Source organism: Squalius cephalus (assembly GCF_949319135.1).
Source record: "Squalius cephalus genome assembly, chromosome: 5".
Taxonomy (NCBI): Eukaryota; Metazoa; Chordata; class Actinopteri; order Cypriniformes; family Leuciscidae; genus Squalius; species Squalius cephalus.
The window spans coordinates 29,508,082-29,523,163 of NC_137126.1; the positions used below are offsets into that span (position 1 = coordinate 29,508,082).

A 15,082-nucleotide genomic window follows, 5' to 3' on the forward strand; every position below is an offset into this window, starting at 1 on the left:
TAATATATAATATAAATAAGATTTGGAATCAGTAGATAAAGCTTTAAAAATGACTACATGTGAGCTTAGCTTACATGTTCAAGTATATATATATATATATATATATATATATATATATATATATATATATATATATATATATATATATATATATATATAAATAATATATACTATATAAACTATCTTCACAACTTTCACTTGCACTGATAATGTGTAAATGCTTTTATGTACTTCATATTCTTGAGTCTCTTAATGTTCGGCAGAAGAGAGAAATGAATCTTGTTGATTTTCTCATGAGAAGTGAATTGCAGTTTTGCATCTTTCAAGGCATGTGATTGTCTGTTCGCTGCTGATGTCACACTTTCATGTGCACATGCTCCATAAACTCAGGATTAAAGCTTGAGTTAACAGAGAAAGCTGATGATCAGCGTCATAGTACCAACAAAGCCTGATTGAATTGGTTTGGTTTGGTTTTGTCAAATCAAAACTTATTCTGTAACCCTGAGTTTGATTGAACTTCATGGTACGGGCCCCAGAAGTCAGGTGTTTTTTAGTTTTTTAGTTTTTTGGTAGCAATTAGGGATCTGACATATTATGTATCTTCATACTGAATGTGCAGTAGTGTCTATAGCTGTGTCATGCACTTATTTTTGGTTACTCTTACTCCAATGCCTCTGTCATTCGAATGCTGATTAGTGTATTTTATACCGGAATTTTGATGACACTGTCTGAACAAATTGTGTACAGTCATAATTTAATATATTGAATTTATTGAATACAGTTCTGAATAGCTGTTAATACTTTAGATCTTCTTGTTCCAAAACATGCACAGTTTTGTCAGATTGTTCACCTGTGAAAAGGCTGAAGCTCTGCTAGAAATCTTGCTTGTCTTACACAAGCATGACATGTGTCAAGGGAGTAAAGCTATTCAAGAGGAAACTATTTTAAAACTTTTCTCACAAAACCATCCAAATGGCTTTCAGGAATGCTGCAAGTTCTCCAAAAGTCTTAGCATCCATCACACGTCTCACCTGCTTTAATGGTCAAAGCTGCGTTAAACTAACGGAAAGAATTCACACTCTGATCAATTCACCGTCTCATGAGCTCTATGCCTGACAGAGGAATTTTGCGGATTCATAATACCAGTGCACTTAGAGGCCATTGAAAGTTTTGTGCTGATAGATATTGGGAGAGGTTTCTCCACAAATGGATTGTGTCTGTCTCCCCCTTCTGGACACAGTGTGACATTGTCTTTGTCTGAGTTAAACAGTACCCAGACTAATTTGCTATTATAAATCTTTCTCTTTTGACACAACAAAAGAAGACCGTAGCCATAGATTTCCAAAAATATCTGGGCAAGTGTCTGTAGGGATATACTACCAATCAAAGTTTTGGACAAAGTTACACTTTAATTATTTATTTATTTATTTATTTACTGTTTTTCAGATTTTGGAATAATAGTTAAAACAACCAAACTATGACATGAAATGACACAAATGAATGTATGGTAATTATGTAGTGACCAAAACACTCCGGGCTTCTCTCAAATATCATCCTGAGATTTTTTTTATTTTTTGCTGAAAAGTGCTGAATGAGTTTGCTGAGCACATGCTCTTCTGCTTTTTAAAAATGAAAAATCTTTTTAGTTTTGTAAAATTAATTTGCATTCACAATTTATGTTTGTCTACAAGACTAATTTCAAACAAGCTTTGGATCAAAAGGTTAAGATCATGACATTAATATAAATGTGTAAACCATTGACTTGTTATTTCATATGTAAGCATCACACTTTCACGCATATATGTATGTTAACTATTGTGTTTTTAATACCGACAGATTATGTCTTTCTGTTTGATTTAGTTCGTCTTCTTTTCTTCATGTGTCCTTGACGTATTGCACAAGCTTTTAGAGAATAATGAATTTTAACTTAAGTTTGTTTGCTTATATGTAGGTGCATCAGTGTAATTTGTTTTTTGTATGTAATTGTAATGTAATTTGTAATTTGATTTTCTTTAAATCAGATTCCTTTTTTTTTTCTTTTTTTTTTACAAAGCACAATTAAGGTACCTATTGAATGCAAGTGTATGTAAATGTTTGTGCGAGTGAAAACTGAGAAGTATTGTTAAAGGATATCTTTCTAAATAATAATGGTAACACTTTACAATAGGGTCTCATTTGTTAACATAATAATCAGTGACAGCCTGTCATTATTTGGATTTGATTGATTATTCACACATGGTTTTCTCCATTCTTGTCTCAGAGCCACCATAGAGGAGACGTACTCAAGATCAATGACCAAACTGGCCAAGACTGCCAGTAACTGCTCTCAGCTAGGGTAAGTGTGTGTGTGTGTGTGTGTGTGTGTGTGTCTGTGTCTGTGTGTGTGTGTGTCTGTGTGTCTGTGTGTCTGTGTGTGTCTGAGGGTTTACAGGACCAGTGGGTTCATTATGAACACCATTTTAATAATGTATTTATAATGAGCTGGAAAACCCGCATCATTTCAATGTCTCTCAGGCTTTATTCATGAAAGCCAAAGTTCATTACCTGCAAGGAAAGAAAATGAATACCCACAGCTGCAAACTTACCTGCCTGGAACATTTGTGAATCTTTATTCTATATAAACTTTATTCTGGCAAGCTTGCTGTACTTTCCCTGCTAATGGGAGACATATTGCCAGTCAAGCGAAACTTCATAAGCTACTTCAAAAAGATCTGCAGGAGGAAAGCAATTAACTCATTGTTATTGCTATTATGGTCCTGAAATAGCCAAAGTTTGTATAATAGCTATTTGCAAAATATGCTAGATGCAGTTGTGTGAAATGAAAGCTGGCTTTTCACTGGCCTGCGGTGCTTTATTTCAACCGAACATGATCAACCCCCCCCCCCCCCCCCCCCCCCCCACACACACACACACATATCATATTGTCAGTACCGACATTATAGTGTCATTAAACCTTGCACAGAGCTGTTTCCATTAAAAACAACCAGGACCAGAGGATAAATCTGATATCGAGACAATAAACAGACCTTGGTGTTAAATCACAAATCATGTTTAACACATTTTAATGTTTTATTTGAACAAAGTGTGTTGAGTATTATGCACTGAGAAGAAAATGAAATGGCCATTTGTTCCACAGGACGTTTGCGCCGGTGTGGGATGTGTTTAAACAGTCCACTGAGAAACTGGCTGCGTGTCACATGGAGCTGGTCCGCAAACTGCAAGAGCTCATCAAGGAAGTCCAGAAATATGTGGAGGAACAAGCCAAAAATCATAAGAAGGTATGGGAGCTGCCGTCATCTTTGGTGTTTGATTAATATCCATGTAGGTTTTTGCTCATAACATGCTACATAGCAAAGTATGAACCCAATTTCTCAGCTAAAAGAGTCTGTGGTACACATGTCATTCTTAAACAGGTCAGAGGTCTGGTATGTAATCGCTGTAAGATAAAACTTTAAAGGGTTTTTCTGGTGAATATCACTCTCACATCCACATTTCAAAAACAGACTGAGGAGTATCATATGAAATGGGGATATAATTACATAATAATAATAAATAAAAATGGTCTCCTGTATATTCCACTATTAACTTCATATCTCTGAAATGTTTGTTGATGTCTTCCTCGTCCTCCCATGGAAATCATTTGTCAATTATTATTATTATTATTATTATTATTGTTATCTCAACAAAACAAAAACAAAAAATAGTAATGGATGGTCTTGAGTCTAGATAATATTAATTTATATATACAGTATCTCACAAAAGTGAGTACACCCCTCACATTTCAGCAAACATTTTAGTATATCTTCTCAAGGGACAATACTATAGAAATGAAACTTTTAGAGTAGTCATTGTGCTGCTTGTATAGCAGAATATATATTACTGTCCTCTGAAAATAACTCAACATACAGCCATTATTGTCAAAATAGCTGCCAACAAAAGTGAGGACAGCCTAAGTGAACATGTCACAACTGTGACCAAAGTTCAATATTTTGTGTGAGCACCAGTGTTATCAAGCACTGCCTTAATCCTCCTGGGCATGGAGTTCACCAGAGCTGCACAGGTTGTTGCTGGGACCCTCTTCCATTCCTCCATAATGACATCACGGAGCTGCTGGATGTTAGACACATGGCGCTTCTCCACCTTCTGGAGAAATACTTGGCCACTCCATCACCTTCAGCTTCCTCAGCAAGGCAGTTGTCATCTTGGTGGTGTGTCTGGGGTCGTTATCATGCCGTTCGGCCCAGTTTGTGTTTTCAACTTCAGTTGTCCTTCCGCTTCTGCAACCTCTAAAGCAATGCTGGCAGCACTCATGCGTCTGTTTTTTGCAGCCAGCTTCTGCACCTGACGCACAGCACGAGGACTCAACTTCTTTGATTGACCCTTGCGAGGCCTGTTCCGACTGGAACCTGTCTTGGAAAACCTCTGTATGACCCTGGCCTGTACTGTAACTCAGTTTCAGGGTGTTACCAATCTTCTTATAGCCTAGGTCAACTTTGTGGAGAGCAACCATTCTAATTCTCAAATCCTTAAAGTTGCCATGAGGTGCCATGTTGAACATTAAGAGGTCAGTATGAGAGAATTGTACTCAAAGCACAAATTCTAACTGCTCTAATACAAGATACAACAATTTGTATGGTCCTGTCAAGCAGACAAAAAACATGAACATGATGAATAGGACGTGTGGCTTTGCATGGTTAAACGACATACAGCTATTATCACTTAGAGTGTACTCACTTTTGTTGGCAGCTATTTTGACAATAATGGCTGTATGTTGAATTATTTTCAGAGGACAGTACATATATACTGCTATACAAGCAGCACATGAACTACTCTAAAATACATCCAAGTTTCATTTCTATAGTATTGTCCCTTGAGAAGATATACTAAAATGTTTGCTGAAATGTGAGGGGTGTACTCACTTTCGTGAGTATTATATTTATCAAATAATAAATATAATAAGTAATAATAATTAATAAACTAATAATTTATTTATATTTATATATAAATGTTATATAAATATAAATAAAATGATTAGTTTATGAATTATTATTACTTATTATTTGTATTATTTGTATGACTGTGATAAGTCCTTTTTTTATGAAAGGAAAACAGGTTTCTGTTTTTTTGTGCATGTGCAGAGGAACAGTGTTTGATAGCTTACACAGTTACAGAAAAATCCTCTTAGTATTTACTTTTTTCCTCATGTTTTTTTGTTTGGCTCTTTAAACTTAATGCATTTGTGTTTGGCTCTTTGATTGTGTTAGCACATTCAAAACTGTCCATGTCATAGCTAAAATGACCATTGTATTACATTCTAAAAAAGCAAGACATTTAGGGCTGTGAAAAAAACATAATTTTTTTTTTAAAGATGAGAATAATACTCAAGTTCTCTCTGGTTTCTCTGGCTTTCTAGTCAAAGGAGGAGGTGGCGTCCACTCTGGAGGCTGTGCAGAACATCCAGAGTGTGTCACAGGCCTTACAGAAGAGCAAAGAGAACTACGTCAACAAAATGCTAGAGCAAGAACGTATGCGCAAAGAGGGGGCCACACAGAGAGACCTGGACAAGGTACACACACAGACTTGTAGATACATGAATGGCAGCCCAATAGTTTGGAATCTGGAAGGTGTTTGGAAGATGTCTGAATGTGTACATTTCTCTCTGTCTGGTTTGTGTTATTTGTTTGTAGGCTGGATTGAAGGTCAAGAAAGCCACTGAGTCCTACAAGTCATATGTGGAGAAGTATGCCACTGCGAAAACAGAATTTGAGCAAAGAATGACAGAAACCGCACAAGTAAGATGTTTGTTGGGGTTATTAGAGTTTTTATGCAGCTTGATCTGAATTAACACACACATACTATTATACTAGCAGCCTAGTGTATCCTAAAAGGTGTAAAGATTAAAAGGACACATCAATTAAAAAAAATAATGTTCATGGATAAATCATTTATAATAAATATGGCAATATTCTATGAAAAATAAGAATTATCAATTTTGATTTCATGGTTTCACTTTAAATTAGTAACATTTTTATTTAAGATTATTCATAATTTTAATTGAGTGTTTTATTTAAAAAAAAAAATTTTCTCAAAATTATTTTAATATTGTATTTCATTTTTTTTGTTTATTTTATACATTTAATTAATAAATAATAGTTTTAATTTTCTTTTAGTAAAATTATTATATTTTAATTGTTGTCTTTGTATTATTTTGTGGTACACTATCTTTTTTTTTACCTCATCATACTGAAGACTTCAATCTCACATCTTGGGTACAATGTAATGTCTTTTGCTTTAAATTCAGTAGCGCGGTCAGGAAACACTGTAGCCCCTCACCCATCCCGCACATACACACTTAATTTCCCAAATCAGAGCCATCAGAGTCCTCAAACATACAAACCTTAAGCTCTTTATTGATGTTTCCTTACATGATCCACACACACATGCACAAACACGTTTTTTCCCTGTGGTCACACATGCTCTGACTTATGCTGTCATTATCTTGTTTCCGCTCATTTCCTCGTCTTTTTCTCCTCTTCCCCTTAAATCTTCTAAAACCCTACTGTCAGTCTGAGAGGAGCATAAACAGCAAATCAGGCATGCAGCCATCCTTGACACACACCCATCCCACATGCACGCATACATATTCATTTTCAGTGTGTTTGTGCGTGTTACACGCTTAGCTTCTCAGACCACCCAAATAGGCAATTCATAGAAAATTTTCTGGTCTGATTAAGTATCATTTCTAACATCTGCTTTCAGCTTCACATTTTGAGACTGACTAAAACTAGTATCCAGTATTATCCATTTTTAAACTGCTTTTGCACTGTTTCAGAAAGAAGTTATTTAAAGATTGTGTGTGTCTACAGAAATTCCAGGGCATTGAAGAGGAACATGTCATACGTATGCAGGAGATTATACATTCATACTCTCAGTCTGTTGAAGAGACGCACATACAGATCGGAGAGGTGAGCAGACAAACATGCACACATTATTACTGCTGGCAAAATGTTATTTCAAGATGTTGCCTGAACTCATTTGCATCGTTACCAGACACTTTCTTCATCTAGGAAATGATCCTTGAATTTATTTTATTACAAAAATACACACACACACACACACACACACACACATATATATTATATATATATATATATATATATATATATATATATATATATATATATATATATATATATATATATATATATAATTTTTGTAAAATATGCTAACAACCTGCTGATGTCCTGGGAGTTTTTTTTTAATTATTATTTAAGTCCTAGAAAATCTGTTTTTCTAGTTGTCTAGAAAAATAGATTTCATCTGTTAGAATTTTTATTATGAGTCACTTAAATTGTTTTTATAAATTCTTAACCAGTAGTCATGAAGCAACTGGAAAAAATGATGAAAATTCAATGGCGAAAAGGTGTGGGAACACTGGATTAAGCCTATGAGATCTGGCTGTTGCCTCATCTTTTAGCTGTAGAGGGCGTCAGAGACCCGTAGACGTGCAGAAGTCAAACAAGCATGAATGAACTTCGTAATATAAGGCTGTCTGATCAATCTTTCCTTATCTATCCTCAATCCTATTGCCACTGATTCAGAGAGATTTATAACATTTGTATTCCCCGTTATTCATTGAAATGCACTTCCATGCTGAATGCACACAATCTCATTCCTACACACCCACAGAAAACGATCTCTGTTAGGCATTTACTGGTTATTGACCACAGAACTATTGCATGCTCTGGTTTGGGCTTCATCCTAACCACACACTCTCTTGTATTCAGCTTGAGCCCGAAAATAAATAAGATTTGAGGGTTTTTTTTGCTGTTGTTTTTTACTGTGGTTATTATGGTTATATTGTTTCTGTGTGCATAAAAATTAATTAAATCCTCTTTCAAGTGCACAATCTACTAATGCAAAAGTTGGTGTCACTGTTCATTTGTACATGAGTTTTAATAACTCAATATAACAAAGGGTTCTAGATGTGAAATGACAGAGCAAAAGATGGAACAATGGCATGTGTCTTTGAAAGAAGAGATGAGGCTACATTTTTTTAATGAAATTGTGCATAAACCTTTTAAGACAGACTGAACACTTCACAAGCTATGAGAGAGTTAATAGTCAGTGTTTTAGCATTTTACAGCATTTTAGCATTTTTAGTTCACAGTACCAAAAACAATTTTTGTTTTTAAATAATGTAGTAGTAAATATTGAAATTTACATTAACTAAGATTAATAAATGCTGTAGACGTATTGTTCATTCTTAGTTCATGTTAATTAACGTAGTTAACTAATGTTAACTAATTAAAACTTATTATAAAATTTTTCAAATTATTTTTTATTTTTCCGGTTTCATTTTGACCTTAAAATAATTTTGTTTGTAATTTTCTTTAGTTCTCTTTTAAATATCTATATCTATAAAGTTTTAATACATTTTTATACATTTATTACATCAAATTAAACTAAATGAAAATGGGAAATATTGCCTTGGCAATTAGCTGAAATAAAATAAGTTTTATTTCAAGTAACACTTTTTTTAACACTTTTTTTCAAGTAACAAAACATTTTTTTTATGGTTCTAGTTTTAGTTATATATTAACCATTTTTCAAAGCTGGTTGGTTTGGTTAATGGTTTAGAAGTCTTTATTGGAGATTTTTTTTTAAATTGCTTTGGAAAAAAAAAATACTTGAACCTAGACCACTTACAAAGTCTGTGATGTGATTCTGCTTCACAGCGAGCATCATGAATCACTTTCCTTTCACCCCTCCTTAAACTAAAGGATTTGATATACGCACAACTACACATGCTGTCAGTCAGATCCTCTCGTCCACAAACAGGCAAGGAGATGGATGCTAAATCAAATTGACAAACATTTTTATGAATTTCTGTATGTTTATGACATGAACTAGAAAATCTAATGAACTAGGAATACATCAACTGTAAAAGGAAAGCATTGAGTCAGTGGTGGAGACATTGCATTTGTCACCATCCCTCGAGGGCTATGAAAACAAAGACAGTCAAAGTGGTCACCTGAGGAAATAATGTCACATCCTCATTGCGTGCACTAGCTCTCAACCTTCTCCTCCTCCAGATCCTTGATCTTGCTTGCATGGGATACGGCTCAAGCGCTGGTAATGTGATGAAGCACTGCCTGAGAGTGAAAACAATTAGAGTCCAGGTTTATGATCATAACACATTACTGTATGTAGTTTATGATCATAAGGCCTTTGTTTCTAGGCCCCCTTTGTTCAGTGTTTCAGATATGTGCTCTTCTGTTGCCATTGTTATTAAAATAACTGCTAAAAATAATTTAATTCAGGGATTATCAATGTGGTGTTTTCGTTCATTTGTAAGACAAGGTGCCCAATAATTGATTGAGCCTAGGGAACAGGATTTTGCAGTTTAATACACTGCTGTTTAAATAAATATGATATATTATGGCAATAATATGTTCAGAGATGTTCACGTTTGAAATTTTCATACTAGCTTGTATGTATGATTTGTAACATAAATACCTTGTTATTTAGCGTTCACTTCATGCTATGATTATACTATCAAATGGCATAGAGTCCGCTCTGAAGAATAAGCAGTCCATGACCTATTTTGACCGGTCAAGTGGCTTCAGACGCAAATGCTGCCATTGCTGAACAAAGTCTTGGTAGAGTCGCCCTCCATTAACAGTCTGATGCACTTTTGGTCTTTCTTGGCTTTTTAATTGTATCCTTTGTATCCTTGTATAAATGGCAAGGAATAATCGTACATGTAGTCTGTAGGAGAAAACTTTGCATTCTTCATTATTGGGATCATGTCAATCTTTGTTTTGTTCAGACACAAATGTGAGGTCACAATAAGGTTCATTAAAAAAAATTTTTTTACTCCAAATTCTAACAGTATTTTGACAGACGGTTAATGTTAATTTCACATGCACTAGTACTTTTATACCTACTATGTCAACTACTAAACATTTATTTAGCATTGTATGGTTATCAAATTCTCTGTTAAGCAGTGCAAGTAGTGAAGAAGGGCATGTAATCTTATGCATCTGTTTTTTTTATTTTTTATTGTAAAGGTGCAACAAGAGTTTGTTAACAACATGGAGAACACTTCCGTCGAGAGCCTCATACAGAAACTGGCAGAAAGCAAAGGAACAGGCAAAGAGAGACCAGGTAACGCAGCTAAATCACACACACAGCATTAACCTCTGGCACCAAACTACTTTGCTCTTGATATTTTTAACAAGACTGGTCATAAGGTCATTACCAACTGACCATTTTTTTTTTTTTTTTGGGTGAGGGATTATAAATGAGTGTTAGGCTGCACTGTAAACACACTAAGAGTATGTTTGACTTGATTGCTGTAGAATAGTGGAGTCAACACTGAAGGATTTGTGGAGCTCTGACCCTTACAGGGGTTTTCAGCCCAGGTCTCAGCCAGCGCTGGCTGTCACATGCTAACGCTAGCGTCACATGCTAAGTGGAATGTCAAACTCGCCCACCTTTACACGAGATTAAGCCACTTGAGATTGATAGGGCTTGACACGGCTACACTTCCCCCTGTGCGCTTGCTATTTTTCCTCACTTATCCCTCCGTGACCTTTCATTTGACCTCCTGCTTCTCCCTCTTTTCACAGGGTGGAAGTTTTTTCACATCTCACATAGAGAATATAATCTTGCTTAAAGCTAAAGGGGCGTGGTGGAGTATAATTACACTGGTTTAGCCAGCAATTACGTTAACAATATAAATGTTGTACTGGATTTTGATGCTGGATTTTGCCTTTAACATGGCTTGACAACTTTTTCCCCACCCAGCGATGTTTCAAAACGTTACTGTGTTGTTTGGGGCGGGACTGTACGTTTTATTCATCCAGTTGCAGAGTGTTTGCGAAACCATTTTGCAAACAATAATTTTTCTTGATTGGTGATGCCATTGGCACAGAAATTACATACTTTAGCTGTAATAACCTGTTTTCTTACCACTTTTATATTTACTATATTATATTATATCATCAGTGGCCAAAATGATTATATAAATAATTGTAAATAATGTATTAACACATACGCTGCCATTTAAAAGTTTGGCGTTGGCTGTTATTTTAAAGTGTAATTTATTTCTGAAATATATCATTCTGATATACTGATTTGATGCTCAAGAATCATTTCTTATCGTTATCAATGTTGATAGTTGTGTTTTTTTGGAAACGCGATACCTTTATTTTTTTCTATTTCAAAAGCATTTATGTTAAAATAGCAATCTTTTGTACCATTATACATGTCATTATTGTCAACTTTTAATCAGTTTAATGAATCCTAAAGTATATAAAAAACATACTGTCCCCAAACTTCTGAATGATACGGTATGTGTGTGTATGTATATAATATGCCATACACAGGTAGACCAACTAAACCATGTATGAATGTATAGTGACCCCCAGGGGTCTAGACTAAACCTTCAGGCTTTTGGTTGCCCTCCATTTGTTTTGACAGCAGAATTAATTGAGACTAAAAGCTGTTTTGGTCAACAAAACATTCCTTCCCCCGTATCAAGCTGTTCATTAGGGATTGCGCCGCTGTCAGAGCAATAACCTGTGTGGCACGCTGATGAAATCAGAGCAGCCCTAACCAGTATAGAGAGAGAGAGAGGTTGAACAAACTTTGTACCACGGAAACAATCCCGAAGTGACACGCTGGGCTGTGGGGAGGTTACAAGAGCAGTTCAGCAATATCCAGCTGGGCTGTGAACTGGTCGCCAGCCAGACACGCAAACTCTCCTCTCTGCATGCTCAACATATGCAATTTTATAAATACATCCTGCGTTAATGCATGACTGCATGCGCCTCTCATATACAAACACGCAAGTGAATGAGCACTCACAAAAGCACACATTTACCTAGCAATCCAAATAAGGACATACCTTAAACTTCTGTTGTTGTTTTTTTAAATAAACCTATATGTAATTACTAAAGGCGCACCCTAAACGAAAACCGACTTGACAAAATTTTAGTAAACCTTTTTTTTTTTTTTTAGGACATTCCCAAAGGACCGTTTTTGTTGGATTTAACTAAATTCTGTCAACATTTTTCAGCAATGTTTTCCTCAAAGTATTGCTAGAAACCCACACACGCATAAATACAAACACATGCGTTCATGTAAACGAAGCAGTCTGTCTGTTTACATGAATTTAAACAAAACCTAATACCCTTTTTCCAGATTTAGATGGTATTATTGTGTCTAATGTTTGGATTTGTGTGCATAAATATTGTTAGATGGAGCCTGGAAGTGTTGTCATTTGCACCGTTCCTCGCCATGCCATCACTTAATTAGATGAAACTTTTTCCTCAGGCCTGCAGCTGCATGGAAATCTTAGAAATCAATCTTCATTGTTCGGTTTTGACAAACTTGCCGAATGTTGTAATGAATAAAAAAAAAATACAGTTTTGTGCGTCTTTCTAATTTGGCTATTATTTGGAGACTATCAGTAAATCTGATAAAGCCTCAATTTGCGAATGTCCTCAAAAGAATTTTTGTTTTTGCTTTTTTCGCTTTAGCTTAAGTTTCATTTTATTTTATTTGTTTTGCAGTTATAGTTTTTGTTTGTTTGTTTGTTTGTTTCTTAATTCTATAAATGATATAAATGTTTTTTTTTTTTCTGAAAGTTTATTTATTGTATAGAATTATTATACTTAACTAAAATATAATCTTTGCTTTGTCCCTAATAAGACCGTTAGGTTAGTGTGTGTCTTTGTGCGTGTGTGGTTCATGACATCTCTCATCAAATAAATTTTGTTCTGAGAGTTTAGTGTGATTTTAATTCAAGTGGGTCTTTCATTATTCATGTGTGTGTGTTTGTGTGCATGTGTGTGAACTGAGAGTGTGTGACCTTTAGTTTTGATTGTGTGATCAGAGATGCTCTTAAACAAACAGGAAGAGAGTGATGAGAGAGTGAAATGATCTGGTGCAGTAGAGTAGATAAGTCATACTGTATCTACGTCAGTGTGTGATGTGTGCCTGCCGTGACCGCTCTGAACGGTGCGCACGAGGCCCTCTCACGGACGCTGTTCTCCAGGGAAACTCTATTGAGCCGCTTGAGTTAAATATCACACGCTTTTGTTTTTTCAGGTCAAGGCATTTTCTGTGCAATGAAAATAGCACCCCGGGCTCTCTTGCTGAGGTCTGGTTGTAGTAAAATGCTGTCTTTCGTTTTCTTGGACAAGCATTAGCTTTTACGCGCATTAACACAAAAGAAAACCCGCTCCAAAGGGCTCTTAGAGCACTGAGGGGCATCTCTCCTCTCTTTACGGCTAGTCACGAAAGCACAGAATGAATATTTATATGCTGTTCAGGGTATTTATTGAGAATCTATAGCCAAACTGACTGGGGTTAGTAACGGTGATATTAGATTTCCTTTTATTCCATATTTTGACTTCACTCTGAAATAGAAACACATTGTTAGGTCATGACTGCAAAAGCCTGAGCAGCCAAATAGAGTGAAAATGGTAAAGCAGAGTTTGTTTGCTTAAATCCTTTCATCCCTATGTGTCAGTGTGGAAATGGGTCACGTTAAAAGTGTAAAAGCTTGGAGGTAAATATGCAAAATTGATGAGCAAGAAATGAAGCGTGCAGTTTGTTGTTTTTTGCAGCCGTCTGTGTGTCATTTCACTGCTATATTAATTCATATTTTCAGTGGAGATTAAACAGCATTTGACTAAGTTCTATATCAGTGCTGCACATCATTGCATTGGACTTGTGTATTTGTTTGATTTCTGAGGTTAAAAACAGAAGTGCTTCCAGACATTTGTTTGGGTGTGCATCTGTTAGTGTGTGTTGCATGCTGGCTGTGAACTACGTGCTCTGGCTTAAAAGGGAAGTCAGATTGTGCTGATTGCCACAAGACCCATTGATGACTGTACATTTGTTTACCAGAGAATCTGACCAATGTGTGTCTGTGTGCCTTTTTTTCTTTTTCTTTTTGCTTTTTTGAGGACTTAAGTACAAGATTTGGCAACACCTTATTTTACAGTCCTGTAGTAACAACAGTAAATTATGCATAATTACTTGCAACTAAACCTATACCAAACAAACACTATTCCTTCTATAGTAAGTACATGTTAATTAATTACTCGGTACTTAAATGTATAATTACACTGTAATTGCATGGACACCTTAAAATAAAGTGTAACTGAAGTTTTTATGTAACACTGTAAAAAGTTGTATTATTACATTTAATTATATTAAAAAAACATTTAATTACAACATATCATAATTCTTGAATTCAAGATACTGTAACACAACATCACCCTTCAATTATTTGTATTTGTTTATCTGTTTTCATTACAGGGCCCATTGAATTTGAGGAATGTAATGTCTCGATCGCCACAGAAGGTCTGTGTGAATTAATTTTTATTTATTTTTTGTCTCTGTTCCCATTTTTTCTTTATATATATATATATATATATATATATATATATATATATATATATAATAAATAACTTTTCTTCAATATCTGTAATTAAATCTCTTTATAATAATTCACTCTGAATTTTAGTTTTGCAGCCTTTGCTTTTTGTTTTAAAGGCGATGTACATCTGTTTCAGATGGAACCATATTTGTCTAGATTTGTTACAATCATTGCTGTGTCTGTTTAGGTGCCAAACCCAGAAAAAGAAAAACCTTTGCCATACCAGGCCGACGAAGAGATAAAGACACAGATTCCACGCAAGTTTTTCGTAATATTATTTCACTGTGTTCTCACTTCTTTTTAACACATTTCTTACTGAATTTTTAAACAGTTAAACTATTTTTTTAACTACATTCTGAAACTTACCATTCTTCATATTATTTTGTGAGATACTTATTTGAATTTGATGCGACAGAGGAAGATAAAAAATTTCTTTCATCACCAGACAGAGGTTAAGATAAGAGTATTTTGGTATTGATCATTTTGTAATTTGGAACAGTAGGTATTGTGTTTGACTAATTGTAATGTTATTTTGCATTTCATTCAATCTCATTCAACTTTTTTCCTCTGTTTTGAATAGTGAATCAGCTGAAGTAGAAGCAGTTGTGAGTATATTTATGCTTA

At 34.9% G+C, this 15,082-nt stretch overlaps 1 protein-coding gene across 13 annotated transcripts in view; it reads left to right on the forward strand.

Moving 5' to 3' along the window:
* Positions 1 to 15,082, forward strand: part of fcho2 (FCH and mu domain containing endocytic adaptor 2) — a 47,241-nt gene that overhangs the window by 9,361 nt on the left and 22,798 nt on the right. For all 13 annotated transcript variants that reach the window (XM_079872798.1, XM_079872799.1, XM_079872801.1 and 10 more), the window contains exons 3-11: positions 2,261 to 2,335; positions 3,137 to 3,278; positions 5,414 to 5,566; positions 5,688 to 5,792; positions 6,867 to 6,965; positions 10,074 to 10,170; positions 14,338 to 14,382; positions 14,646 to 14,715; positions 15,039 to 15,063. In XM_079872798.1, coding sequence (XP_079728924.1) covers positions 2,261 to 2,335; positions 3,137 to 3,278; positions 5,414 to 5,566; positions 5,688 to 5,792; positions 6,867 to 6,965; positions 10,074 to 10,170; positions 14,338 to 14,382; positions 14,646 to 14,715; positions 15,039 to 15,063 — 811 coding nt within the window. The remainder of the gene's footprint in view (positions 1 to 2,260; positions 2,336 to 3,136; positions 3,279 to 5,413; positions 5,567 to 5,687; positions 5,793 to 6,866; positions 6,966 to 10,073; positions 10,171 to 14,337; positions 14,383 to 14,645; positions 14,716 to 15,038; positions 15,064 to 15,082) is intronic.